Source organism: Agelaius phoeniceus, chromosome 10, assembly GCF_051311805.1.
Source record: "Agelaius phoeniceus isolate bAgePho1 chromosome 10, bAgePho1.hap1, whole genome shotgun sequence".
Taxonomy (NCBI): Eukaryota; Metazoa; Chordata; class Aves; order Passeriformes; family Icteridae; genus Agelaius; species Agelaius phoeniceus.
The window spans coordinates 15,837,817-15,865,027 of NC_135274.1; the positions used below are offsets into that span (position 1 = coordinate 15,837,817).

The 27,211-nt window shown below is 44.5% G+C and overlaps 1 protein-coding gene across 3 annotated transcripts in view; it reads left to right on the plus strand.

Moving 5' to 3' along the window:
• Window positions 1-27,211, plus strand: part of FGF12 (fibroblast growth factor 12) — a 219,112-nt gene that overhangs the window by 135,526 nt on the left and 56,375 nt on the right. For all 3 annotated transcript variants that reach the window (XM_054639616.2, XM_077183991.1, XM_054639615.2), the window contains 2 exons: window positions 7,195-7,305; window positions 14,176-14,279. In XM_054639616.2, the coding sequence (XP_054495591.1) occupies window positions 7,195-7,305; window positions 14,176-14,279 (215 nt within the window). The remainder of the gene's footprint in view (window positions 1-7,194; window positions 7,306-14,175; window positions 14,280-27,211) is intronic.

Here is a 27,211-nt window from a genome sequence, read left to right on the forward strand (position 1 = left end):
CTGGAAAATACTGTGACACTGGGAAATAAATGTCTTGCCTCTGCCTGTGCACTTCTGTGCACTGAGTGACTCCTGAGGGAGCTGAAAATGCTCAGCACTTTGCAGCAGGATTTCCCACCTCCACACCTTCATGACACAGTTGGAGTGTCCTCCAGGATCCTGGTGTGGCTCACGATGCTCCAAGCGTGACTGACTGCAGGTGCAGCCACAGCCAGCCCTGTGCAGCATCTGCTGAGCGCTTACAGACACAGTCACTGCATGGCAGAGTTAGTCAGGGTGTTTGGCCAGAGGAAACACTCTGGGTCTTCAAGGGCAGTAGCTCCTTTCATAGCTGCAAGTGGTGTTACTCCTGAGCTTCCCAGTTTGGGTGGATTCAGTGAATCATTGTAGTGTGTTGAGCCATTAAATTTATGTCGATAGTGATGCATTTAATTTGAGACAGTCAGATTACTTCATCTTAACTCCAAACACCCTGGAGAATTTGGCAGTTCCTGGCTGGGAAAACAACCCCAACATTTATCTCCCTCAGCTTTTCATCCCCAAGTTCTGTGCTGCTGCCTGTCACCATAGTAATCTGCATGGAGCTCGCTGATTCTCGTGCCGATTTATTACAAGCCTGTATTAATACTGTACTTTTGAAGAAGGGAATTTGGTGCCCTTCTCTGTCTACAAAATTTGGCTTATCGAGTATTCTGGAACCCATCCTTTTTAGGGGAGGGGAACTGCGGTTTCTGCAGTGGCACTTAAAATGCGGAGTTAATCTAAGTAAATTAGGAGCAGTTTATGCTCTGACTTGCATGCTGGGCTTGGTGTGCTAAGGATTTGGGTGCTGGTTAGGTGAGTCATAAATCAGCCTCCCATTATGACAGTTGCAGCCTGAATGGGGGAAAATAAGAATAATGGAATGTGTAAATTCTAGGCTAAAATGTTTAATTGCAATAAACAAATGTTTGAAGAACATTTAGGTGAAATATGCTCCTGAGATGTATTACATTTCCCGTGTTTGCAGTCACATCCTCAGCAAAACTGTTGCACAGGCACAGAAGGGAGTCAGCAGCATGCCGAGGTGGTTCAGAGGAGAGCTGGAGCTGCTTTCTCCCTCACCACACCGATGTCCTTAGGAGGTGCCAGAGGGACTGTTCTGGGAGCCTGCTGCTGGCATCTCTCACAGCCTTGCTGTGCTCAGACCAGACAGAGGCACTGAGCTGCAGTGAAAGAGAGCAAACAAATGGGCAAGTCTCCTGTGGAAATTCTGCAGTAGGTGCCTTCCTTGTACCTTATTGCAGGTTGCTGGATAGAAAATCGCTGCTTCCCATCTGAGCTTGCAGAGTCATCTGTTGTTTGACAGCTCGCTGTGCAGAGAGCAGTAACCCCATGAGCCTCAGAGTTTATGCCATAACCCACACTGAGTACCACTGGCACCCAGCACCGTAACTTCTGAAGTAGATTTAGAAGCAGTTCTGCACCAGTAACCTCAAGTGGAGGCTTGCCTGCCAACCAAGAGCATTGCTGTGCATTGCAAGAATCCTTGGAGCCAGTGGCTCAAATCCCTCAAAGGTCACTAAGCCCTTCATCTTTTTTAAGAGTTCATTGAAAAGTGGCTCCTCTGAGTTCTGTGCCATTGACTTGGAGAATTCAGATTGAGGTGACTTCTGTGAGTGTGGTTGAGTTCTTTTATAATTCCCAGCCCAAGGCAAAGTGGGGACTGGCTTGCTGCAGCCTCAGGTCATTGTGTTGCTGTAAGAAGGGGCATTCTGTGAGTTGAAAGAAATGAGACCATACCAGACTGCCTTCCATAGTGAAGTTGCAGCTGGAAGTCGGTGTTGTGCCCTGTTCTTTGCTGCTTCAGACCAGGGTTTGGAGCAAATTGAGCTACCCTACAGTGATGATAAGAGAGTAGGGGTCCTCCCCCAGGGCTTGAGTGCTGCTGCTTTGCTGATGGAAATAAGCAGGAGTTGGTGCCTTCAGTGGGGCTTTGCTAAATGCTGCATTGATGCATAACCTCATAGCTCCTCTGCATTAGGGAAGTTATTATACTTCTGTGTTCTCCATTTTCCATTTAAGGGGTGAGTTCCTTATTTACCTTAAATAGGAGAGCGAAATGAAAAGGTCATTAAATAGTAATATTTCTGTCAGTGCTCTTGCTCTTTTCCCCATAGCACACAGCAGATATCTTCAGCAATGCCTGCAGCCTGAGGGTGAGGGACATGACTCTGCAGAGTAGCTGATTTAGCCATGATCCTCTGGCCTTCAGTGAGCATGCCCCTGGAGATCAAACAAAGTGCATGTGAGCACCCTGCAACTATCATGTCCTTGGCAAGCCCCAGGAGGATGAAGATCACTGTGGAGCTGCATAATAAGGCAGGAAGCACAGCAGCTCATGGTGAACTGAGATGACTTTAAGGCTCAGCAGCAGGACAGCAGAAGTGAATAATGGCAGCATCACATTACCATTTAAGTAGAGACAGGAAGATTAGCAGTCAGATCATGATTTAGTTGGCCTCAGCTGTGCCAGAGGGCTCAGAAAGTTAAAAGCAGGGCAGACAGAAGTGGTGAGTTTGGCCTGTGGAAAGGGTAACCAAGCAAGATGCCCTTCAGGGGATGTTCAGTGAGTTGTCAGCAGATGACTGCTCTAAGAAGGGGCACTAGGTGACAACTGTGTCTTCACTGAAGGTAAAGTGCCCAGTCTGACAGATGCTACACACTAGGAGAGTTACAGCTTAGCTCTTGCTCTGTGTTATTGTTCTGTTCTGCACTCTGATGTCCCCATTGTGGTGCTTCCTGAGCATGATCTTCCCTTGCATCCTCCAGAATTGCTACATTGGAAGGAACTGAGTTTACTGCATCTCCATAAAGAGAGTCCACCAAGCTCTCTCCGGTACTCCTCAGCCCTCAACAGCTGTATCTGAGCAGCTAGAGCAAGATCTTTAAAGTAAACATCCTGAAGTATAGTAGTATTGCTTATAAAGTGGGGATAAAAATATCCCTTTGCATATTGCATGGGAAACCTGCTAGCATGGGTCTTGCACTGGGAGTAGAAGCTGCATGGAAATCTCTTCTGTTCAGTCAGTAGTTTAGGATTAAGGCAGGGGCAAGAACATCTTCCTTAAATCCATTCTGAAGTCCTTGACTTTGTGTTTAGGGAGACACTAAGTTGGTGCTGAAGTCTTGTCCATGTTAGTTCAGTTCCATTTCTGCAGGGAAAGCTGCTTCTGTAGCAGAAGGGAAGTGCACATGGAGGAGCCTGAGGGGGAGGAATAGGTTTATCCCAAGTGTGTTATGCAGTATTGCACCTTTAAAAGCAAGAGGATTTGAGTCCCATTTGCTTTACAAGGCCAAGGCTAGACAGTAGGTTTGTTTTGTGATAAATTCTAAGTATTATAGAAAAAAAATGCTCATAGCAGAGTTTTTGTTTATCTGTGCTGCATTTTTTCCCTATATTTTACCGTTTGATTCTTTCTTTATTGAATATAGCCTGGAGCAGTACCATTGAAGGAAATACAGACAAAAGTACAGAGGTTGTGGGGTTTTATTGTATTTTTCCCCCCTGGTACTCCAATAAGCATTGTCAATAATATCTGCTGGAAAGGGTCGTTCTCTTTATTGCAAACCTGAAAAGTTCTGTCTATTTCATTGTCTTTCTGTTCTGACTTACCAGGGTGTCTCAGCATCCTTAATTGACAAGGAGACATACTGGTTTTTTTCTATAAACTGAGGTTTTCAGAACAAATGTTGCAGCATAAGGGTTAGCAGTGCTGGAAGACTGATAGAATTGCTCTGTAGATGGAAAGAAGTGATGTTAAAATATATGATATGACAAAAGTAGGTCTCTTAAAAGTCACATGCAGCATTTTACCTCTGGGCTAGCAGCAAAATTCCCTGTGATGATACAATTTTCTCTTCCAGTAATAGTTCCACACTGAGAGGGGAAGATGAGTAAATCCTTGCTCCTTGTTAAAAGTTGTCTTCGCCTAAAATTTTGTCTGTAGGCCTCCAGCACTGCTTACTATATGAATGGCAAATCCCAGTACCTCACTTTATGCCCAGACATAAGACAAGAGGTTCCCTGGTGGGAAGCAGCTACTCCAGCAGCTGTTGTCACCTGTGCACCTGTTTGTGTTTGAGCTGCTTCCTTTGCAGGCACTGGAGAGATACTGGTGGTTTTGGGACCCTTTGCACCTGGCCTGGCCAGCCTGTGGGGGTTTGGGGATGCAAAGAGAGATCAGTTCAGGTGGAGAGATGGCTGTACTGCGTGAGACAAATCACCCCATTGCTCAGCCCTCCTTGTGCTTGAGGAGAGAACTCGGTGCTGGCTGTGCACCTCCCTGGCTGCTTCTGGGTTTAGTTCAGGTTGCTAAAGGTACCTGAAAGTGCAGCTTCTCTGCTGTAGAAAGAGACCCAAGGAAATGAAAAAATGAGGGAAGGAGAGACCTGTGTGTCTCCAAAAGGCTCTCTGATACCTGGGTGTCTGGAAAAGGCATTTTTTTGCTAGAGGGTATCCTAAATGAGTGTGGGCAGGGATGTTCCTGCAAAAGAGGATCTGTGCAGTGAGGAGAGACAGGAGCTCTGCTGCTTTCAGACTGTGTTAGGGCCAAGAGGAATGTGGTTTTTTGTATGGCTGAGAACTCCCTGCTTCACTCCCTTTGAGTTTTACTTTTGAGTTTGGGTGTGAGCCTCAAAGTTCAGCAAAACCAGGTCATGTAACACAAGATTTCCCCTCCAACTTGTCCCTAGGTAGGCAGTGACTCAGAAACAGCTAGCATTATGAAGAGGGCAGTTGTTAAAGCTGACCAGGTGTCTGTCAGGTCAGCAAGAGAAAGGAACCTGAAAGGGTTTACCCTGTATTTGCTATGGTGTTACAGCCTTCTGGTGCTACTGTTTGCATCTATAGAAAGGATGCAAGGAAGCATCAGGGGATCTTGGGTGCTATTCCGATAAACTCTGAAAATGTCATAAGTTATTAATAACAAGCAGATTTGGTCAGTGTTTTACATGGTAGGCTATTTAGTAGAAGTGGGAGAGATTTTCCTGTTCCAAAATTATTTGCATGGTTGAAATATAGTTTGCATCCCTAAGAAGGAGGAAAAGGTGCTGTTCTGATTCTATCCTGTAGCTAAGTCATCTTCCAAAGAGAAGAGATAAGGTCAGGGTTGTTTTCTCGCCCCTCTCCTCTTCAGAGAGCTTTAACACAAGACCTCCCCACTTCTCCAGCACACAGAAAACCTCAGACTGCAGGAGCATCTTCTAAGTCTCTCCTTCTGGGAGCTCTTCCATTTCATGCAAAGTACTTCAACATTAAAATTTAACCAGTGAGTAAAATTAAGGCTAAGATTCATTCAGGGACTCAAATGTAGGTGTCTCATATCAAAGAGTGCCTATTAGTGCTTTTACTATTGTGGTATTAGATAAAAGGGAGGAAGGGGACAGACTTGAGGAGGATGATGTAGGCATCTGTGCCTGAGAATGCAGCTTTTCATTTCCTCTAGCTTTGATCTGCTTTTCTAACAAAGAGCAAGTTAAATCAAGCTTCTACATCACCAAAATAGGTACTTCATTTAGATAAGAAGAATGAGCTAAGTGTTTTGCTAGGTGTCATTTTGACATATGCTGGCTTGACCAATACTAGCTCTTAGTAGATGACCGGTACAATTGTACTTATTTACTGTCCCAGCATTGAGAGTTGCCTGACTGCAGTCTACAGCACTCACTGCACTGAAATCACTTCCTTTTGAAGGCAGCACAGAAACCTTATGATCTGATTTATTCAGTGGCTTTTGTAGCTGTGAGAAAGTACCTGACTCTCCCCTGGCTAGGGTAGGGATTGCTGAAACTGAAATCCCTTGCACCTGCAGCCTGTCTTCATCTGAGATGCCTGCTGCTGTCAGTGCAGGAGAGCAGGGTGAGGGTTCCCCAAAGGGGAGTCGTGCAGGGATGCAGCGGGAGCGGGGCTCTGGATGGGAACATCAACACACAACGTGACCACGGTTATGTAACAACCATGGCTTATTAAACTGCCTCACCAGAGGCATGAAAGGCAGGAGCCTGATGAGATTTTGGTATGCTACGCTGGATTCTTTCCTGTCCATTGAGCCAGCAATAACTGGGTCTTATTTATTTACTTTTGGAGGGTGGTCACATAAAACCACAAAGTCCTGTCACACGATGAGGATCTCCTCCATGCAGCAAGTGTGTCTGCTCACAGGCAGTCAGCTCACTTGTGTTCCAGCAGCAATGGCTGTGAGAAATTTTTAAACTTGCATGATTGCAATTGAATTTGGTTTTGACCACTTAGTTTGTGTTTGATTGGTAGGGTGACAAGGAGACAGCTGGTAAAGCTGCACACTTCTGTCATGTGGAGTCCAAGCTGATTTTGCTTTTGTTCATGTTTTCCTTTTAGCCTTCAGCAGGAAGGTATAAAATGTAGAGGCAATAGGGAAGAGCCAGCCAGGGCATGACTGGCTTGTGATACATAGGGGCTGGGAAAGGTCCCTGTTGGAGACAAAGATTCTAATCTGCCAGTGTGTGTGGCACATGTTTTAGGAGGGGGAAAACATGCAGGATTTTAAAACAGAGGTGGTCTGTGGTGCCCATAACTGCTTCAGAGGTCAGTTTTGGAAATATCTTGTGTCTGTCCCTTTCCAAATTTTTCTCCCCAAATCCCATGCAGTTGCACTCACATGTAGCCCTGATTCAGCACTCAGTTGCTCTGGATTTACACCACTGTAATGCCAGAGATTTTAGTAGCTTTTCATTGGCATAAAACTGGCACTGCATGATAATGCCTCAAGCATACAAAAAGCAAGGTGGTTGGCTTCAGAAGGAGGATAAGAAACAATGGGCACGTTCTTTGCAACAGTGCTAGCAAATACTCTTCTGAACAAGTGGCATATTCTAAATGCATCAACTGTCTAAATACTTCCATTTGGTAGGTAACTTTCAGAGAATTGATGTTCCATAATCTGTTTCTACTGCACCAAGTATGCATTTCATTTTACCTGCTCATCTGATCTCAATTGTATTTGCCTGTCTGTGTATTATATGTGAATATTTTACAGCCATGCTTGAAAGGAATCACTGAAAGCAGTCTTACCTGCCAAGCACTTCTACATTTACTCAGGGCTTAATGGGGGACAAGCAAATTGGGTCTTGTGCTACTCAGTATATCTGGTAATAATTATTATTTTTATTTTGCAGAACCCCAGCTGAAAGGAATTGTGACAAGGTTATTCAGCCAGCAGGAATACTTCCTGCAGATGCACCCAGATGGTACAATTGATGGGACCAAGGACGAAAACAGTGACTACAGTAAGAAAAATTAGCCTGTTTTGCAACCCAATTACAATCAAATGCATCACCTAGTGGGTCTCACTTGTGCAACTTCATTTTTGAAAGGATCAAATTAGGAGGAAGACAGCTGTTTTCTGCATATTTTTTTCTCTCTATCCGTCCCCTTTAAATCTTGCCAGTATAATTTCATATGTTTCCTCTCCGATCTTCTTCCCTCCTGCCCCGATTCTGTAACTGCCATCTGGGTGGGGTGGAGAATAAAACCCATGATTTGAATTGCTGCCAGAAGAGAAAGGAGATTATATTTATACACATGCCACGTGGGTAAAGGATACGGGGAATTCTCTCTCCAAGGAGAAGAGGAGAAAATCGTTTTCACTATTTTAGCCTCAAAATTTCAGTGAGCATCAGGAATTTCTAGGCTGGAGAAAAGCAGCTGTTCACTGAAGTCCCGTGCTTTGAGGCTGGTGTAAGGGCTGAGGGTATCAAATGACCTTGTCAAAGGAGGTCATCTTCCAAAGCCCTGTTCAAAAGCATTGGGTTTGTGCTGGACGACAAAGGGCAGCAGAGCCATACAGTTTAAAAGCCATGGCCATGTGCAGGAGCCATTCTGGTTTAAATGCATGCAAAGCAGGAGTCAATTTTCCTTTTGAAGAGGAAGGTTTGTCAATGCCAAAGCTCTTCAAGAGGTTTAAAAGGGTGTAGAATATTTTCTGCAGCATCTCTGCATTTCATAGGCATCAGAGTGCTGTTCCTGAGTGGGCAGTTAAGCTCAGATCCTTGCTGCCACAAATTGCATCAACAGGGTAGGATTCTTGCTTTTTCTTATCTATGTTGGATTGGATCTCCCTGTACCACTGCTAAAGGGGTATTTAACCTGGCCAGCTTGGAATTTGGCTTCCCAGTCATTATTAGACGTGAATAAATGTTAATCTGTGTGGTAGGGTTGGTGGAAGCAAACTTCATGTACTTTGTGAAAGGAGGAGCCTGCTTGATTTGCAGACAAATTTTGGTCTAATTCAAAGAAGCTCCTGGCTGGACTGAAGATGGCAGGATTGAAGATTCCTCCAGGAAGGCAGGGCCTGGGCTGCAGGTGAGGGGTATCTGTAGGAGTGCAGTATTGACCCTGTCATGTGAAGGTGCACTTGGACAGAGGTGCAGGGTGGCTGCAGCCCCACATCCCTGGTGTGTACCCCATCCCCAGGAAGCTGCAGGGTGCTGTAGCAGGAGCATGCTGTGTTCTGGGGCTGCCCTGCTGCAGGCAGCTCAGGGCTGGGGGCCCATACAGGAGAGATGAGCTGTGGGAAGATGGTGACTGAAATTGCAGGTGGCTGGCACAGCCCTTGTGGAATGACCCAAGAGGCTGCATCCACCAGAAACATGGCCTGTATCAAATGCAAATGTCAGGTTTTAGTCCTTTTTCATACCCTCATATTGAACAAATTATATACTGAAAATTGCAGTAAGGCAATTTCTGATTTATGTGTTGAGCAGGAGAATCTGAACTTAGACACACACACACACACTTCTATGCTCAGAGACTCAGGAGGTCTCCTTCAAAAGAGTCTGGCCTTGAGATAATCTCAGACAGACACCAACACATGGGGTGAGTTCAGTGGGCTGTATTTGCTGCTTTTTCTTAAAGGAAGAAGACCTGGGGTGTTCTTAAACTGCAGAAAATCCCATTGGAGGCCTATTTGTCAAAAATATGGGAAGATATGTTAGAGATGACAGAGATTCATTGCCCTCATCTATCATGGAGGACTGAACAGCAAAGTAATGGGCTTAAATGGGAGCAGGGATAAATTAAGGTAAACAGCAGAGAAATGTAAGAGCAGTTCTGCAATATTTCAGAGTGACAGGGGAGATGAGGGAGCTGCTGCACTCTCAGTGGATGCAGGGGAACCTCCTGAGTTCCCGTGGCTGAGGTTGGGCCCCCATTGCCCATAGAGCTGTGATTTATATATCCCCCAGAAATGTCAGAGAGGAGTTTGGCCAGGTGCTGAGTACTTGAGAGCTGTTTCCACCCAGTGTTCTTAACTGGAAATAGATGGGCTGAGTACAGTTCTAGAGTGTAAATTTATCTGGTGAGATGGCAGCCCTGCCTCAGCAGCTTGGTGGGACAGGAGGCATCTCACTGAAGTGTGCCAAGCCACTGGCTCCAAGTCAGGGACTGTGCTGGAAAGTTTAGGCAAGTTTTTGAGAGAAGACTGAAGCCAAAGAATTCCCCATCTTCTGATCTCAAGGGATCTCAAAAGAGGGAAAGAATCCAACCTGATAATATTTGGCTTCTGAAAATGAAATAAGGACTGTGCTTTATTCAATTTTACATAGCTTTTTACCACATGGTCTCATCAATAAATCTTCAGTGTGAATGAACATCTTAGAATATACAAAGCTTCCAGTTACAGCTTTGAAACAAAATCACATTTTGCACTTTGGAAGTGCCAAAATAAAGCAGATTTCCTTTTTTCTTTTCTCTTCCTCAAAAAAAAAAAATCTCAAATTTTGACCAGAAGAATGTCAAAAGTTACTTGTCGAAGTGAACAGCTTACAGACTTGCTTCACTGCAGTTTTCTGTTTTGAAGTGGTTCTGCAGAAGATTCCTGACCAGCCAGTCAGAAGTGTGTGCAAGAGTAAAACTCATCCAAGACTAAACTAGATAAATAATATTTTCCCATCCCTGAAGAGCAGTTGGTTAACTTGCATCCACAGCAGGGAAGGGCACTCTAGAGGGCCACAAGAGGATCCTTCCTGCCCTAGATGACCATCTATTCTCCACACAGAAGTCATCTTAGCACAGTTAAGCAGCTGGTGAACACTGTGTTCCATACATTGCTTTGTGTTCTGTATCCCCACACTGATTATTCAAATTAGCATTGTGAAAGGATGCATAATTTTCTTGGAATACATTAGGTTGGTTTACTCTGACAAAATTAATGTTTAAAATGAGACATGCCATGTCCCTCAGATATATCTGATGGAATTAAAAGTTCTAATAAAAACCCAGTTATTTATGCTAGAGGAACTGCTAATATTTAAGCAATTTTAAAATTAATTATCTGTTGCCCATTTTATGTATGTTCTTGAAGCTAATGGCATTTATTTTCCACCTCCTCTCACTTAAAGAAAAAAAAAAACCAGGAGCCAAATTCTAATGGCATTTGAATGGGCATCCAGCCAGCTTCCCAGGAGCCAGCACTTGGGACATCTGTTCCTTCTGCCATGCTGTTAGAGACGTGCCATCTCAGTGTAAGCAAGGGGGCACATTCCCTGGCTACTGCCACTGGCATATGTGAAGAGTTCTCTTCCCACTGGAGTGCATTTTCATGGTGTGTGGCCCCTGTTTGTGCTCCTCCTGTGATGTATGAGCCCCATTTTGGGGCAGCATCTTTTCCTTCCAGCTCCAGTGATCTCAAATGGCCTTTCAGGGCTGACTGCTGCTGTCAGTGCTTGCATTGTCACTGGGTAATGCCCCTTCATAAGAGCAAGTAGACTTCCCTGTCTGCCCACACAATCCTGCTGAACATCTGAGAAGTTTTGACAAATGGATGGTACAGAAAGGACAGGTGAACTGGACTGACTAGGTGGAAACAGCCCAGCATATCTAGGATATTTTTGGGGGCTTTCCAGCCAGAAACACCAAAAGGTTAAAGAGGCTTTTATTCCAGCATCCCACTTAGGTTATCTTCAGCTGTACAGAGCCTTGTTGAGTTCTTCCAAACATTTCTAGGAATGAGCTATTCCATAATCTCGCATAACCTCTCAGATTCCGGTGCTGCACTATTTTCCTTGTAGAGGATTTTCTTCATATCCAGACCTCATTTCTATTTGAGGCTTTTGTCTAGTGCCTCTTGTCCTTTCATTGTGTTCCTCTGAGAAGAATCTTTGCCTTCTTTGAGTTAAGAAAATGCAGTTCACTCTGTTTCTTCTTTCATTATGTGTTGCACCAGAGCCTCTTGATCATCTCAGCAGCCTTCCTCCCTCCCCTCAGGACCTTAATCCTTACCACCTCATGCACTGAGGCTGCTCTGGCCCATTGCATCCTCCATCAGTTCTTTATTATTCACCTGCAGCACAAATGTCTTGCTCAAGAACAAATCACCTGTTCTAAATTACTTTAGCTCCTCTGACTTGCTGCTGTTTAAAGTTCAGCATATGGAGCACACCTTGTATATGGTAGGTCTTGCCTCACTCTTCCATTTCTGTAGATAACTTAGACCCATAGGGAATAATGCATTCAGAATTTAGCTGATAAATTACCATAATATACCAGTGACAATATGCTCATGCATTTAGGACTGGAGTGTGCCAGAAGTAGTAGGGTCAGGTGTAAATACCACTGGTTGAAGATGGTAAGATGTAATGAAAGAAAAGGGGCACAAATATTCAGCATCTTCAAGTTTTTTCCCCTTTTGCCCATGAAGTAAAAAAGAGCATGTTCCTTCCATGAAGCTGCAGATGGCATAGAACATGTGCCATTTGCAATTTTAAAAGCATCTTTTAAATTTTCTGTTTCTCACATCAACACACCTGGTGTGCAGTTCTATTCTACCATAGCTAGTCCTCTTTCCCATTTTCAAATCTGCTGTTTCAAATAAATCAGATATTTTTTTTTCAAGACAAAAAATGAGTCATCTTGATTTTGAGGTTGATTGAGGGGTTTCCCTCCATTTTTACATTCTTACTTTTAAGTTTATAAGCTTTTAAATCTGTTCAAAATATGAAATATTTATTTGGAAGCGTGCTAGTAAAAGGCATCAACTTCTACAAAGGTATTTCTAGATTTGAGTGCAGGCATTGCTCTGGGAATTTAGAGAATCTTGATTGACCCAAACTACTGGGGTTTTTTTAATAGAGGAAGATAATTGCTTCCTAAAACTTCTTTTGGCTGCCAGTTACCTCTGTCAGTGTTGTGTCCTTATGCTTGCCTGCCCACTTGCTCCCCTGCATTAGAGGAGGAGATGCTGTGCCATGGTTGTGGGTGCAGCAGGGTCCCAGGGAGTTTGGGAACTGGCAGTGGTCCTCCTACTGTACCACAGCACAATAGGATTGTTCCTTTGCTCCCTTTGCATGTAGAGGTGGAAAGAGATTTGGAAACATGTGGGTGCTTCCAAGTGGAACTTCTCAACCACTAATTCTGGGTGTTATCACCTTGCTGCCTAATGAATGCTTTGAATGGTCTGTCACAAGTTTCCTATGCAAGACAAATTGGCTATAGGAAATGAATGATGATGCCCATTTTGTTTCATTATTAGCAGTAATATGCTCCATTTTTCAGTAGGAGGAAGAAATAGGGAAGGGGAATTGCTTATAGACTTGTTAATTGCACAAGGTTTTAGACCTTCATGGTAGGGAGAAAGGGATAGGCAACACTTTTAATGCTGAGTAGTTACTCTGGGATGTGTTTGTCTTGTCTAGGGACATCACCAAAGTAGCACTGTCCTTGACTCCAGTTATTCACAGACCAATACCCAGCCTGGACTGCATTTTCCATTTACATCTATTGACATTCTCCCCCAAAAACACACATACAGGCACTGGATTTGGTAAGACTTCAGCACATGCTTTGATGTTTTATGGAATATGGTGCATAAAAGCACAAGAAGAGACTGAGATGAGGGGTTTTTCACTAGACTTGAGGCGTCTCCATTTTAGGCAGGTCATTGAAGGGAGTCATCAGTCTTCCTTGGGAATTAAGTGAAGAAAAAATTGCATTCATGTGCACTGGAATTTATTGATCCTCTTTTGGAGGCAACCCTGAAACCAGTACAGCCAAGACACCTGGTAGATGTCCTGAGCAAAGTGGCATTGCATATTCTTGTTTCAGGGCTGTTGTATAGGAAGGGACCTTGAGTGAAGTATTTCCACTGTGTGCTTATATTTCTGCCTGACCCTGTGCCCATCTTTCCCTATCTTCATCTTCCTGGGATGAGTTCTAATTAGCTCTTTGTAAGCTGAAGCACAAGGGATCCTGCAACATCTAAATACTCTTGTCCTATAAAGCTCAGTAGAAACAAAGCCATGCTAATGCTTCAGTGCTCAGTCTATCAGTGCTGATAATAGTCTCCTCTTTGAGCCCATGCTGTTAGAAATGTAGCAAAAGCCTGACAGCACATTAATGTATATACTCATGGGGAGAGTCTTTCAATGAGATACAGGGTCTGCTGGGTGGGAATCAAGCAATAAAGTAATTAACTGAGAGGAAGCGGCTGCAATGCTTTAATCAATAAGACTGCAGTAAAACTGAATAATAGAAGATCTTGTCCTCTTCTGTCCTCTCCATTGCTGGTCCTGAATGGGGAGCAGTGCTGATGTCCCAGAATGAAGCACTATCTCTTCTTGAGTTTCTTCATTCCCTTGACAGCCCAGGATCACATGGGCAAACACACAGTCAAGTTAATTTGCATTCTTCTGGCCATAGTTGCTGTCTGCGTACTCTTCTAGCATATGGCAAATGCAGGAAAGTGTGACTAGGCTTAAATGTGTTTCAGGGGGAGCTAAACTGAGTTGTGCTGTTGCATTTGCCACAGGCAAAGTCTGTCTATGTGCAGTTGCCCTGGCTCAGCTGGCCCTCAAAAAACCATCGTAATGCTCTTGCTTGGGAGCAGGGATGAGCCCTTGGCATTGCAAAGGCAGTGATCAGACAGACTGATGGGTGTGTTAAGGCATTTGGGAGGCAGCCAAACTCAGTACTTTTAAAAATTTCCTTTCACCATCAGCTCCATGGCTGCAGTCCTTCCCTGTAGCTGGAAGCAGGATGCTTGATCCTAGTGCAGTCACTTTTGTGAAGAGGCAGGAGTGGGGTGGGCTAGCCCTGGGACAAAAGCAGCAGTGGCCATGTAGGGTGACATGTCCATAACATTTGTTTTTCTTTTCCTTCCACAGCCCTTTTCAATCTAATTCCTGTGGGTCTTCGCGTGGTGGCAATCCAAGGGGTGAAGGCAGGTCTGTACGTTGCCATGAACGCTGAGGGATATCTCTACAGCTCAGTGAGTACTTTGCACTGTTGGGCTCCTGGACTTTTGTAGGTGGGAGGAAGCAGACTGCACTGGAACTTCCAGCTTTTGCTGAAAACAGTCACAGATCAGCAAACCTTTAAAAGCAGCAGCGGGGGGAGCTGCTGCAAGGCCATGCAATATTCACTTAATAGTGTCTCCATGGAGATTCATGGCAGTATTTCCTGACCTGTGAAGATACATTTTCGGTTCCTTTAAGTATGTACTTAATGTAGGTCACGTTGAGGCGTTTGTATAGAGTTGGCTGGTCATATTCTGATTTCTCATTTGTGAAATAGCATGGACTCGCTGGGATTGCTTCTGAATTGCACCCAGATAACTGATCATAGGTGGTACCCCAATGGGTCATACTCTGCTTTTGACTGCAGTGTAAATCCACAGCAGTACCCTGACTCTCTTAAAAGGGTTCTGGACTGTTCTGTTGGCAGAAATTCCCTGTATTTGTGTGGTCTTTTTAATGCACGTAAAAGATAAGTGCAGCAATTTTTGCCGACTAATTCCCTTATAACTTTCTTAGATGGCATGAAAGGGCATGAGGTTATTCATAAGATTCTCATTTAAAGTAAGTAATTGATTTTCACAGTGAATAATTGATTCGGTGATTTATTAAATATGGCAACCCTTTGCCAGAATTTTTATGCTTCAAATAACTTTGTTCTAGTTCTACATAGTAAAAAGGGATAGTTAATAATACACTTCTCATTTCTGTGGTTATGATAGCTTTACAGAGCATAGCCAGATTCTAATCTCCTCTGCCTTTGTGTAAATTTACAGTGCAGTGATTCTGCTCTTGTCTGGGCACTTTTGCTTCAGAAGTATTGTGAGCATGATGATGGGACCACTGAAAGGACAGCAGTTTGGGTTGCTCTATGCAATTTTTCCTAACTTTTATCTTCCATCTTTGGTCAGTTTTATACTGGTCACATGATTGAGATTTCCCCTTTTCCCTTGGGCTGTGACAAGGCTCTATCTCCCCAGAAGCTCAGGGTAGAAAGCAAGAGGAGGTGTTAGTATGCCTGGCGAGGTAGGTCTCAAAACTGGCTGCTTGTCAAGAAGAGACAGAGAGATCAGTCTGGATCTCTGTGGATGCCAGACGCTTCCTGTTCTTTCATAGCCCAGTAAACATAATTGACTGCTTCTAAATAAATTAAATTGGTTTACTAACAATGAAAACTTCCTCTCTTTGTAAAGCTATCAAGTCCTAAAGGTAATACCGAGCACAGTGTGATACTGCATTATTGCGTGTGTGTCCCTCTGGGCACATTGTCAGGGGCCCAGGACTGATGCTTTGCCCTGTTTTTGCTGTGCAGAACACAGTTCTGGCCCAGTGCTGAGACTCTTTGTACTATCAGTATCCTGTAAATGAGGATTGCAGGAAATCAGAGTGTGTCATAGGGCCACAGCCAGCCAATGAGTGGTCATTGTTTTCTGAATAAGTAGTGCAGGGGAGAGAAAGGTGTGGGTCTTGAGAAAAAGAAATAGAGAGTTGGAAAAAATGATGTTTGACGGCTGAGAGACTAGAGGAGATGCAGAGAAAAATCTTCTCTCTCTAGTAATAGTCAGACACGGTATAAAGGGTGGGAGGGACACACCAAGAGGTGGTAGACAGCAGGAGGACCATGCTGTCCAGGAAACACATCTGTTAGTCATTTCAAGTATCCTAAAAGGCACCAGATCACACATGTATTCAAATGAGGGAGATTTAATGGGCCTGCTTATTTCCAACAAGTGTGCCTGTTTTGAGTAGGAAGGTTAATCAGGGAAGGCTGATGGGGAAGGATGCACTGTGATGGCCGGTGGTTAATGAAGTGAACCTCATTACGTGCCACAGCTTGATGGCATTGAGCTCTGTTTGAGCTAATAAGAGTGAAACTGTTCATTTTATCAATGTGATCCAAGGTTTCTGTTTGCAGTAAATGTGTGATGCTCTACTCCAGGGTGATGGACCTTTTTGGATAATTTCCTTGTGATGACTGGTGGCCCTGTTTTTGTCTTACAGCAGTAAATCAATGAATTCACTGTGCTTGTGAGCAAACCCCAAAGCAAGAAAATAGAAAATTTGGGGATAAAGTGTGTTAGGAGCAGGGAGTATAGGTCAAGCTCATTGTAAAGGACAAGGAATGAGATCAGGATGCCATGAAAGAAGATATGTCTGAAAAGAGCTCAACCTGTTTAGGCGTCTCTTTTGGATGCTGCAGGTTTCCTTGTGGGGTGAGGGTCCCCAGGCCATGGTGCCTGGACCTCTTTGCTGACTACACCAAGGGGACTTATTGTCCCTGGTCTTTGCTTAGCAGACCCTAAACTACAGCTTTGTTCTCTATGTGTGTAGCTGGGTTTTTTCACTAGCCTTTTTTTGGGGGATTTCTGAAAAAAATGGGTCAACATTCCCCACAGATACTGTTCACTTACATGAGCCAATTGAGAAATGAATTGCTTGGCTGCCTTCCATGCTGCGTGGAAGCTCTGTAAAGACTTCTTAGAACACCCTCAAATCCAGGACTAGTTTCAAATAAAATTGTCCAGGGTAATGGTTTTTTTCCTCTTTGTTTGTTTTTGGTTTGGGTTGGGGTCTTTTTGCTCCTCGTGAACCCAGATTGATGCTGCAACTGAACACATCATCACTGTGGGTTTGTTTTGGTTTTGTTTTGTGGGGTTTTTAGTGATGTTTAATCTCTGTGTGACAGATGAGGTCTTGGCTGACATCCTCTGCCCTGGATCAAACCAGAGCTGTTATCAGCCTGGTCTTAAGGATGGCTTCTGCCAGCTCCTTCTGAGTTTAGGCCAATGGGCTCTTGAATGAATGGGCTTAGAATAACCAGCCCCTGGAAAAAGTCTTCCTTGTGTTGATTAGCACAAAAGTAGGGCTGAGTAGAGTCCTCTAAAGCCAAATGTGGTGAGACAGCATTTCCTAGAAACTTGCAAGATCTTCTGGTGGCTTGGCCACATTGAGTTTCCTCATCCCTGCCTCATCTGTTCAGGCAGGGATAGTGTCAGGCTGGGTTGAAGCCAACCATATATTCCTAGCCAGCTTTAGAGGCCTAAATTTATTGGATGCTAAACCTTCTTTGTTTGGGAAGCAGCTTGGGACTTGTGCATTGCTTACTCACACTAGATACCTGATTTAGTTTCTGCCAGACTAGGTTATTGCTATCTCTGAGGTCGACATGGGAATTAGGTGATAAGCAGACAAGAAAATCATGCTTTAGTTGGAGGCATCCTGATTTGCAGAAAGTAGGATGCAAGCCAGTGTATGCATAGCAAGCTTGGGGAGTCATTGGTGTGTTCAGTTTGGATTTCCTGGAATTACAGCAACTGTAAATTCCCTGAGGGTGCACAAAGGTATCAATCAGCACCTGTTATGGGGAGGGGCTTGACTCTCCTGAAGATCCACTGTTAGCATTTGAAGCCAAAGTAAAATTGCACAGAATGAATGAAGGGCAGTGGGTATAACTTACAGTGCCTCAGCACATGGGAAGACTCTGAGACCAGGGGCTGAATTTTGTACAGGATTCAGAAACATGGAATAAAGAGGTTCTGTCCTGCTCCTGTGAGTTTACAGAATAATCCTAACAGGAGAAGACTCAGAACATGCTCCCCTGTCTGTCTGGAGTTAATAGTTTCACTCCCAAATTAATTTCCACTCCTGTGTAACTTTGTGAAGTTTCTCCCCTTGCTTCCCAGCTTTCCCTCTGTTATTCCCTATACAGGGGCATGGGAAAGGGAGTGCTTGTGAAGTATTTTGCCTGGGAGGCAAACCTGGTTTTCCTGGAGCAGATCTTCCCCATGGGGCTGTAGAGTCTCCCCAGGTCCACCCAATCACTCCAAGTACACTGGAAGTGCATCTCTCAATATGATGATATCTATAATTCAGTGGCATTGCAGCTGGGATTGGTTTTGCCCCAAGTGCAAAACACTTCTCTTCGAAAATGTATTGCTCTCAGATATTCCTTGTTGTTTAACTTGGAGTTCTAATTATTTTTGAAATGGCAAATTGTGATACATAATTTATTGGGAAGACGTAGAAAACCCTAGCAGAGATAGAGAATACGGAGGAAAAAAATGGGTCACTTACAGGAGCTCACTATGGTTTTTCAGTATAAACCTATGAGTTTGAAATGCTGAAATTAGAGCCTGAATCACTTCAAAGATTTCTGCTAATAAGGGAATGATTAAAAAAACTCTAAGCAGCATTGAGAAAACCCCAGTCATGCTAAAAGCTCAGTGTTTCTTTGCATTTTCTTTTCCTCTCCTTTTTTTCTGCTTTATCATTTTGCATAATAAACATGTCTTGAATAATAATGAACAAGCATCTGGGGAAGTATGTATATTAACTGTATTTTTAATCTGCTTGCAATGCTATAACTATTTTGCTACAACTCCTCTAGGGTTGCTGCACTCCTGTTTACATCACTCCAAGGTCAGGGGCTGGAATCAATAATACTGCATTCTCTCCCCTGATAGGCTTGGGGTGTTAAACCTGCTCCTGCCAATGCCATTTCTTTAATTCCTGTTTGATCTCCAGTGGTGCTGGTTGATTTGGTCAGAAGTACAGACAGGCCAGGCAGGTACCCTGGACATTTTGACAACCTTGTAAGAAAGCACACTTGTTGGGGGGGATTCCCTAGTTTACAGGCCTCATTGGGAAGCCAGGTCAGTGAAGGGGCAGAGAAGTCTCTCAAAGGCAAAGCACAGCATGAGACTGATGTAATGTGCCTTTAATTTCTCTTCAGAGTACCCACTCTTCTTCACTGTCTGTTTAAAGGGACTCACTGAATGAAGGCATTAACTGGGAGATAAAAAGCTCCTCCTGTCCCCTGAATTTTTCATAAATATGGGAACAGAATGAATATTCAAGGAAGCAGCTAGTCCTGAGAAGAGCCAGCCCCTGGGAACAGATTCCTGCCCTGCATCGAATGTTCCTAAAATACAGCTCCTGGCAGGCACCCTGGCCATGCCATCCTTGTAGCATGGAAACTTGTAAACACAGCTCTCATTAATAAAGTGGGCCCTTTTCCCCTGGTGAGATGCTGCCATCCATGTTGTTCAGCTTGTCAGGTGGAGGAGAGCAGCATGGTGCATTTCTGTGGCTCTTTGGGGGCAGGTTTCTCCTCTGGCATCCTGCTGAGGGACTGTATTCCCTGAACTTCCCAGCACAACACCGTGGTAGAGCTCCCAAAGGGAGGAAGGGGCTTTGCACCTTGAATTCACATCTGGAATGAGTTAGAGCAGACTTTCCTGTTCAAGCAAGAGACCTTCAGAGGAAAAAATCAGTAACAGCAGGGGCTAATCCTGCTTTCCTAGCTGCTGTTACCTTGTCTTATATGATAGCAATACAAATTATAAAGGATAAGTAAGCTTCAATGAAAATATTATTCTCTTAGCCTTAGTTGCACAGGATAGTCAGGAGCATGCAATGGTCTGCCTAACACCAGCTGAGGAGCAGGGATGGGCCATTCCCCTTGTGAGCAGTGGTCTGTCAGTGTTGGAATGAATTATGATTTTTGTTGAAATTTCATTTTGGAAGAAGACTGGGGGAAAATGCTCCAGAGGTGCTGACTCATCTCATTTTGATACTTCCCCAAAGAAACATTACAGATTCCCATTTTGAAAGAACCTTGGAGTGGTTTATATTGCCTTATCATTCCTAATAAAATCAGAACACAATGTTTAGATTTTGGTGGAGCATTTTAATCCCACATGATTCCCTTGAAGTGTGGAGGGAGGGTAAAACACCATCAGGGAGGGGTTGCTGTAAATTGAAGCGAAGGCAAGAGTAGAAACCAGAGATGGATCAGTGGAGGCTGGCATCTCCTGCATGGTGTTTGTTTTGCTGATTTCCTTGAGGCCAGACAGGCCTAGCCCTGGATAAGCAGGTAGGCAAAGCCTTTGGAGCAGGTGCAGAGCAGCAGTAGCCTTGCACAGAGCTTACCTGGTTTTGTCCTGTGTGTTGTGTGTGATCAATCACTGTGGGGGAAATGATGAGGTTAAAGCAGAACAGTCAATGGCAATGCAATGTCTGAGTTGGATTTTGGAAGGAAACTCTAACACATGTCTAGACTGAGGACAGGACAGTGTGCAGTGAAGCCCCTGTTTAGCAAAAATTATGTTCAAGTGGAGCATTTACCCCAGCAGGCAAAAACCAAAAGATGGCTGTCAAAGTGTCCTTCTGGAGAGGTATTTTCAGCAGAAGTCCCTTTTGCTGCATTCTTTTGCTAGCTGGGGGATGCAGGATTGGCTGGTAACTGAGCTCCTTCCTCCACTACCTGGCTAATATTTGCCTTTTCCTAAAACTCTCTGGCCTGCTTTGCTTGTTTTTAATGCCATTTATCCAGTGTCTATTTTGGCAATAAGTTATTATCAAATAATTGGTCTATTATATGTTTTCCAGAAGTGAAACTTAGACAAAACTCCAAGATATCCTGGGTTACAGTCTGTCATTAACATTTTATTTTGTAGTGGAGAGAGGACAAATATTGTCCTTCCTGAGTCCAGGACACTGATATGAAAAGAAGCAAGGGAAGTTTTGAGTGAGGATATGTTTGACTGAGGTCAGGTGTGTGTTAATGAAATGATTTGGATCTCTTTTCTAATAATGCCAAACTCAAATACAGAATGGATAAAACTAGGAAATGGTGTGCCTTTTCCAAACAGTGACTAACAGTTCTGGAGGTGAAAGCGGGAGAGAGGCCAAAAAATCCAAGGAAAAAACTTTACTGACTGTGTGCATGTAATTATAACTGTGAGCCAAGTGACAGAAAACTTCAGAAATGGGGAATATTGAATTGTAATGGTGTTTTCCAAGGAAAAGGAAGAGAGACCAAGTCCCTGGGCTATTTCAAGACAGACTGGCTGAAACAGTGGGGAATGCAGGGTACTGTAGCAGAAAGGCCTGGATGGGAACCTGAACTATCCCTGCTTAGCTGTCAAAGGGTAATGTCCTAAGCATCTGCAAAACAAAAATAATTTTATTGAGGTCTCTGGATCACTGTAACTCAGTTCAGGTACTAGAGACTTTTGTTCCCATGGATCCCAAGATACAGGGCTGGCTTCTGGCACAGGAACCTCCTGAAATTGCTGAAGTAGATGTGCACACAGTTTAGGAACCTGGCCTGAAACGTGTGTGTGCAATTCAGTGAAGTGCTAGAATAGCACCTTGGTGCTTTTGTGAATCTGTGTTCCCTGCTCACCCCTGTGGCAGAGACACAGGCTGTGGGGAACACCAGCCTCCTCCAAATGCTTCTTCTGGCATCATTCTCAATGAGACACTCCCTGCTGCAAGGAAACTCCAAATCTACCCATCTTCTCTTGCAGTGCATGCATCCTTGAAAGGGAGCATGGGCTGGCAGGGGTCTGTGTGTGCTGCTGTCCCTGCTGCCATGTGTTGGGAGGTGCTGGGTGTTGACAGCGTGCTGGGCTCTGCAGAGGCACAGGATGGCCAGAGGGGCTGTGCCAGGAGCTGTGAGCTGCGTGCAAGCAGGGAGGAGCTCAGGGCACCTTGCCAGCAGCATTGCCCAGAGGCAGCCTGGCAGCAGAGCAGGACACAGCCCTGTGTCTGCTCCAGGGCCTCCTGAGCCTCACCTGGTCCCTGCCTCTGGCCTCATGGCACCTGAGGTGTGCCAGAGCAGCACTGCAAAGCTGTGTCCTGTGCATGCTGGCCTTGTGACAGGGCTTGGAGGGCACAGCCTGAAGCAGAGGCAGAGCCTGTCCTGCTCACCCTCCACAGCCACTGCCACAGGGCCTGACTTCTTAAAAAATATGCCCAGCCCTCCTGGGAGACTAAAAATGACAGCCTCAAGGGAAAATGGCTGAGTGTGTCAGATCTGCTGGTTGTTTATTTCTAGGGTGTTTAATTATATTAGTCAACTTGTAAATTTTGAATTAATTAATATCTGCTGAAACACTTGGGGTTTTTTTTCCATGGTATTTTTTTGCCTCTGGGATGGTTCTAGGGTGGGGCCCACAGGGTTTTGAGATTATGCCATCCAACACCATGGGGACAGGCACATTCAGAGATCCTTGGTTCTTCGGGGCAGAAAGATGACACAAGACAATCATTATTACAGTAGAGGCTTTGCTTCACCCTGGACCTTCTGTAGAGCAGGTCAGTTTAGCAATCATCCCAAACCCTCTGCAGCCAGTTAGGTTAACCAACATTCTGCAGAGCAGATTGTTTCACACATTAACTTTAATGTGAGCTCAAACACACACAAAGCTCCTTCATCCCACCAGCTGGTCCTTGTCCTGCCCTGGAAGCTGTGACAGTGCAGGGTATTGAGCAGGGCACATTGCCTGCACATTGCTCTCTGTGCTGTCAGGAATTCTCATCAGCCTGTGGGCTCAGGACCCCTTTAGAGAAGTGCCTAGTGACCCAAGGGCCATGGCTGATGGCCACCAGCCCCACACAGTGCAGGAGGGAGTAGAGGGTGTAATCATACAGATGCAGGATTATGACAAATTTGGGATTTGGAGAATTCCAGTACTAAAGTCATGGCCTCTTCTGCATCAGGAATAGGAGGAGAAAATCCCCACTTCACTGGAGGCTGAGCCCAGACAGAATGATTCAGATTCACTTGCAGCTTGGTGCTTCTTTACCAAACTGAAATGAAACACTCTGCTGCACCAGCAGTTGTTCTTAGGCTGCTTGCAGAACTGGAGAACCAAGTAATCATAGTTGGACTGGTACCCATTAGGCCCTTTATGGTGTATCATCACCTTTCTGCCTGCAATTAGGTTACATGCTTAATCTTTCATGACTAATTTCATTTGCTTGCAGCAGTTTTGCTGTTCTTTAGTTACACTTCCCAGCAGCTTCTGCTGCTCACCTTAGTTCTGTCATCCTCTCTCCTGTTCCTTTACCACTTCTTACTCTCACATATGTGTGTTTTGGACAACATACCCAAACCAGCAGATTTATCTTAGCAGATGCAAACTATGTATTCTTATGCCTGTGGCCTTCTCAACAGCTTTTGCTTGATTAACAAAAGGAACCTTCTTCACTGCTGATGAACTAAGGATTGCATACTTTGTTGTGTGGAGGTTTCTACTCTTCTGTGGAAAAGCCTGACAAGCCCTGAAATGTTTAAATGACATTAAATTAATCATTCCTCTGTGAAATCAATAAATCCCTCACACACACACATAAGTCATAGGTTAATAAGGTGCTTCAACGTCTCAGCCATTGAGAAGGCAGTAAGGAGACAGTGAGGGTGCCCTGCCACCTCCCACATACTGATGGTATCTGAGGTACAGAGGAGCAGTGGTGGCCCTTCATGCAGCTCTTCCCTACAAGTTAGGGGATTGCAGAAAGCTGAAAGTATTTTGGTATTCACAATGTGCTCCCTAATCCTCCAAACACATACCTATGCACCAGCCCCATGCTAAAAGCTTTCTGAAACGTGAACAACCTCTTGACATAAATTAGACATGACACAATGATGGTAAGTCTTTGTCCCCTCACCACTTTCCTCCTGAGAAGACCAAAGGATTTCCTTCTCTTTATAAGACACTTCCTTGCTCAGCTGCTGAAGGCTGTGCATCAAATGCATAATTGATAGCAGCCCTTGGAAGTTGCATGTACACCTTACAGACTCCCAGCTGCTGTCTGGAACACTGCAGAGCAATGGCTGCAGCTGGACAAAGATTATCTGCTTCTTTATAAAACCCCCTGAGATAGAAATCAGTATGAATCTCCTGCACAGCCTTTTCTCTCCCACCACTAAATCATAGTAAGCATGAAGTAGAAGAGAAGAAAATAGAACCTCAGGATTTTGAACAAAGCTGTTAAGTGAGGAAGCACCGAGAAAGATAATGTCCAACTTTGTAGACACATGCAGAGTGAGATGAGGAGAGAGATTTAGCTTAATTCTGACATCCCCTCAAGCACAGTGGCTGTGCTGGGCTGTTGCTTCCCACAGCAGGAATCTGAAGCAAGCAGGGGTTGAGAAGGGCAGTTCTTGGTGTTCCTGCTCAGTGTTCAAAGCCCATGCACTCATGCCAGACATGCCTTTAAAGTGACTTTTCTGTTTCTGGTGGCTTGAGTCCCCACATGGTCCCATATTGCTCTAAGTTGATTCAGCTGTACTGCAGAGGTTCCCCTGTTTCTCCCAAGGCTGGATAACTGCTGGTGGTGGAGCTGGGGCAGCTGATGGGTTTTGAGCATTGGACTGTACTTGGTGCCAAGGAGAACCATCACCCCCTGCAGCTGGTGCCTGCTGTCTGTTCCCTGCAGCCCAGTCCTCTGCACTGTGTCTATTCCCATGCCAGTTAGGGGGCTGCAGAGCCCCTTCCTTCCCAGCAGGGCAGGGCTCACTGCTGGAAGCAGGACCTTTGCCAGGGATCCAGCCGGCTCAGGAGGAGAGTGCTGTGCACATGTACAACAAGTGGGCTCCAAAATGTTGGTTGTTGCCCTCCTAGTTCTTAGGAGAAAAGGTCTCATAGCTGTTACACTGGCTTGTCCAAAGCAACTTCTGTCTTCTTGCACCTCTTCCTACTGCTCTGGGCATTTTGGCTGGACAAAGCACTTCTCCTTGATTCTCCTGGCATGCTGCAGAAGCTGTTGCTAAACAGCACTGGCTATGCTGTCCTTAGAGATACCCCGTGTCTTTTTTACCTCCTGCTTGTCTATCTTCATAGAGGCTCACCACAATCTTGTCCACAGGAAGTGTCTGTGGATGTCCTGTCAGTTCCTCATGGGCTCTCCCATGCTCTCTGATAATTTTCCCCTCAAACTGGCAAACTTCATCATGTAGCTAAGGAAACAGTATAGAGGAGTGATGTGATATGCCCAAGGTCATGTGTAGAGACTGGATTAGGCCTTCTGTTGTCCCTGATCCTAATACTTTGCCTTAATCACAAGCTTTCTTTTGTATCACTGTGATCATTTAGGGAACTGGTGCATCAGCAGCAGCACAACATATTTGTGTAGTATCTTGTGTCTGAGAAAATCAGTTTGCTTTCAAAGCTGTGTGCTGTGTAGGCTGGGATTGCTTTTCCCTCTGTCTTCCCATTGCATTTCTTTTCTGGCTCCTCAGCATTTATGTCCCTAGCAATCATCATTGAGGATAATGGGAGCAGGCAAAAGAACCACAGGAGAGTCGTGCTTTGCCAGCCATCTTCCCTTGCACATCTTAATACCATATGTCAAGTGCAGTTGCTCAGGGCTCCACAGATATCTCTTTTTCAGCCACCCGAGGAGCCGGGGCTGTTTACGGTGTCGGCTTCACAAGATGGCAGGTGGAGAATTAGAAACTGCTCCTGAGAAGCTCAGGATTGCAGCAGTGCTCTGAAAAGAAGCACTTGGTAATTGCTGATGCCCCCAGGAGCTGAACAGCTGGGTCTTGCAAGAAAAGTGTGTGCAGTAACAAAAGCAGGCATGGATTTTCAGATAGCTTAAAGCCCTGCTTTCAGAGGTATTGAGCACTCAGTACATCCCCTTGCTCTCACTAGGATGAATGTAAGGCTGGCCCTTGTGGGTGCATTTAACTCAATGTCCACCTCCAGTAAGTGCCACTCACAGTGACAGCTGAAAGAAAACAGTAGCAGACAGTAGCAGAGTGAGCTCTCTGACCACTGAGAAAAAACACCTTGGACTGTGCTGAAATACTTGGTTTTTCAGAGCTAGGTTGAGTTCTAGATAGCATCCAGGTGGATTGCTGGGCAGTCTGTCTGGAATTCTCAGAGCTTCAGTAGTGCTTTGCAGTGCTGGTACAGTGCTATGCACTGTGTCATCCACTCTGCAGGGCATCTTGTGCCATCCAGGCATGACCAGAGACCTAATGAGAGCTGTGGGACAGCTCTAAACTGGTGGTTTTGCTTGGAGGTGGACTGGGTGGGACTCAACAGAAAATTCTCTTTCAGTGGTGGAAGCATGGCTGTAAAGCATCACATATCAAGGCAATCAATGGTGGAAGGACCAGTGCAATTTCTGTGATATTGAAGGATGTATTTTAGTGTCTGCTGTCACTACTACTGGGACATACCTGGAGCAAACCAACTGGTATTCATGGTATTCATTAGTAAACTGAGATGAGTGTATTTATTCTAGCATCCCTGAGACTCCTGCCCAGTCTTGGGGTAATGTCCAGTGAGTGGGTGCATACTCATGTCACTGCATGTGTGGAAGACCAACTCCTTTTTGAGGCACTGGAGTATGAATTTTCTGTGAATGTTCTTTGTTAATACTGATTGATGATTTTGGTGAAAAAATGGTAATTTGTTAGAAATATGAATGGTTTGGAAACTGGAAATTATTGTGTCTTTCTGGGATGTGATAGCAAGATTGGCCTGTCTACCAGAAAGCTCAAAGTGATTGCCAGAAGCAGGAGAGAATTATCCACCTTTTACACAAGAAAGGAGAGGTGTAGAAAAGGGAAAGGTGCCTGTTGGCCACTCTTATCTTTGGTTTGTAATTCCTTAGTGGCAAAGCACCCAGGCTCCCATAGCTTCAGCTTCTTGCATGACACAGGCTAATTTCAAGTAGTTTGTAAAATATTTCTGTATCCCCATAGAAGCCTTTCTCTCTGGATTCCAAGTGTGAATGTCTCAAACTTGCACGCTGCAACAATCTCTGTAAGGAGCTCTGAGAGACAATTTATTAAAGGTTTAGCAGAGTATTTTATAGTTTCTTGCATCTCCAGGAGTTTTGTACAAAGAAGGTCTTTGTGAAAGTTTATTATTCAAATTTGGAAGGATGGAAGGAAATCAATTTCCTTCTTCAAAACTGCATTTTTTCACTACTCCATTTGCTTATCACTCTGCCTTGCCAGGATTATTCTAATCAGATTTCACATACAAAAGAATGATAATATAAAAATAATTCTCCTCTTTCAAGTCTTTGTGAGGCTTAAGTAAATTAAGACATTGATCAGATTCTGCTCACTGTTGAAGCTGTGAATACCATGGAGGGT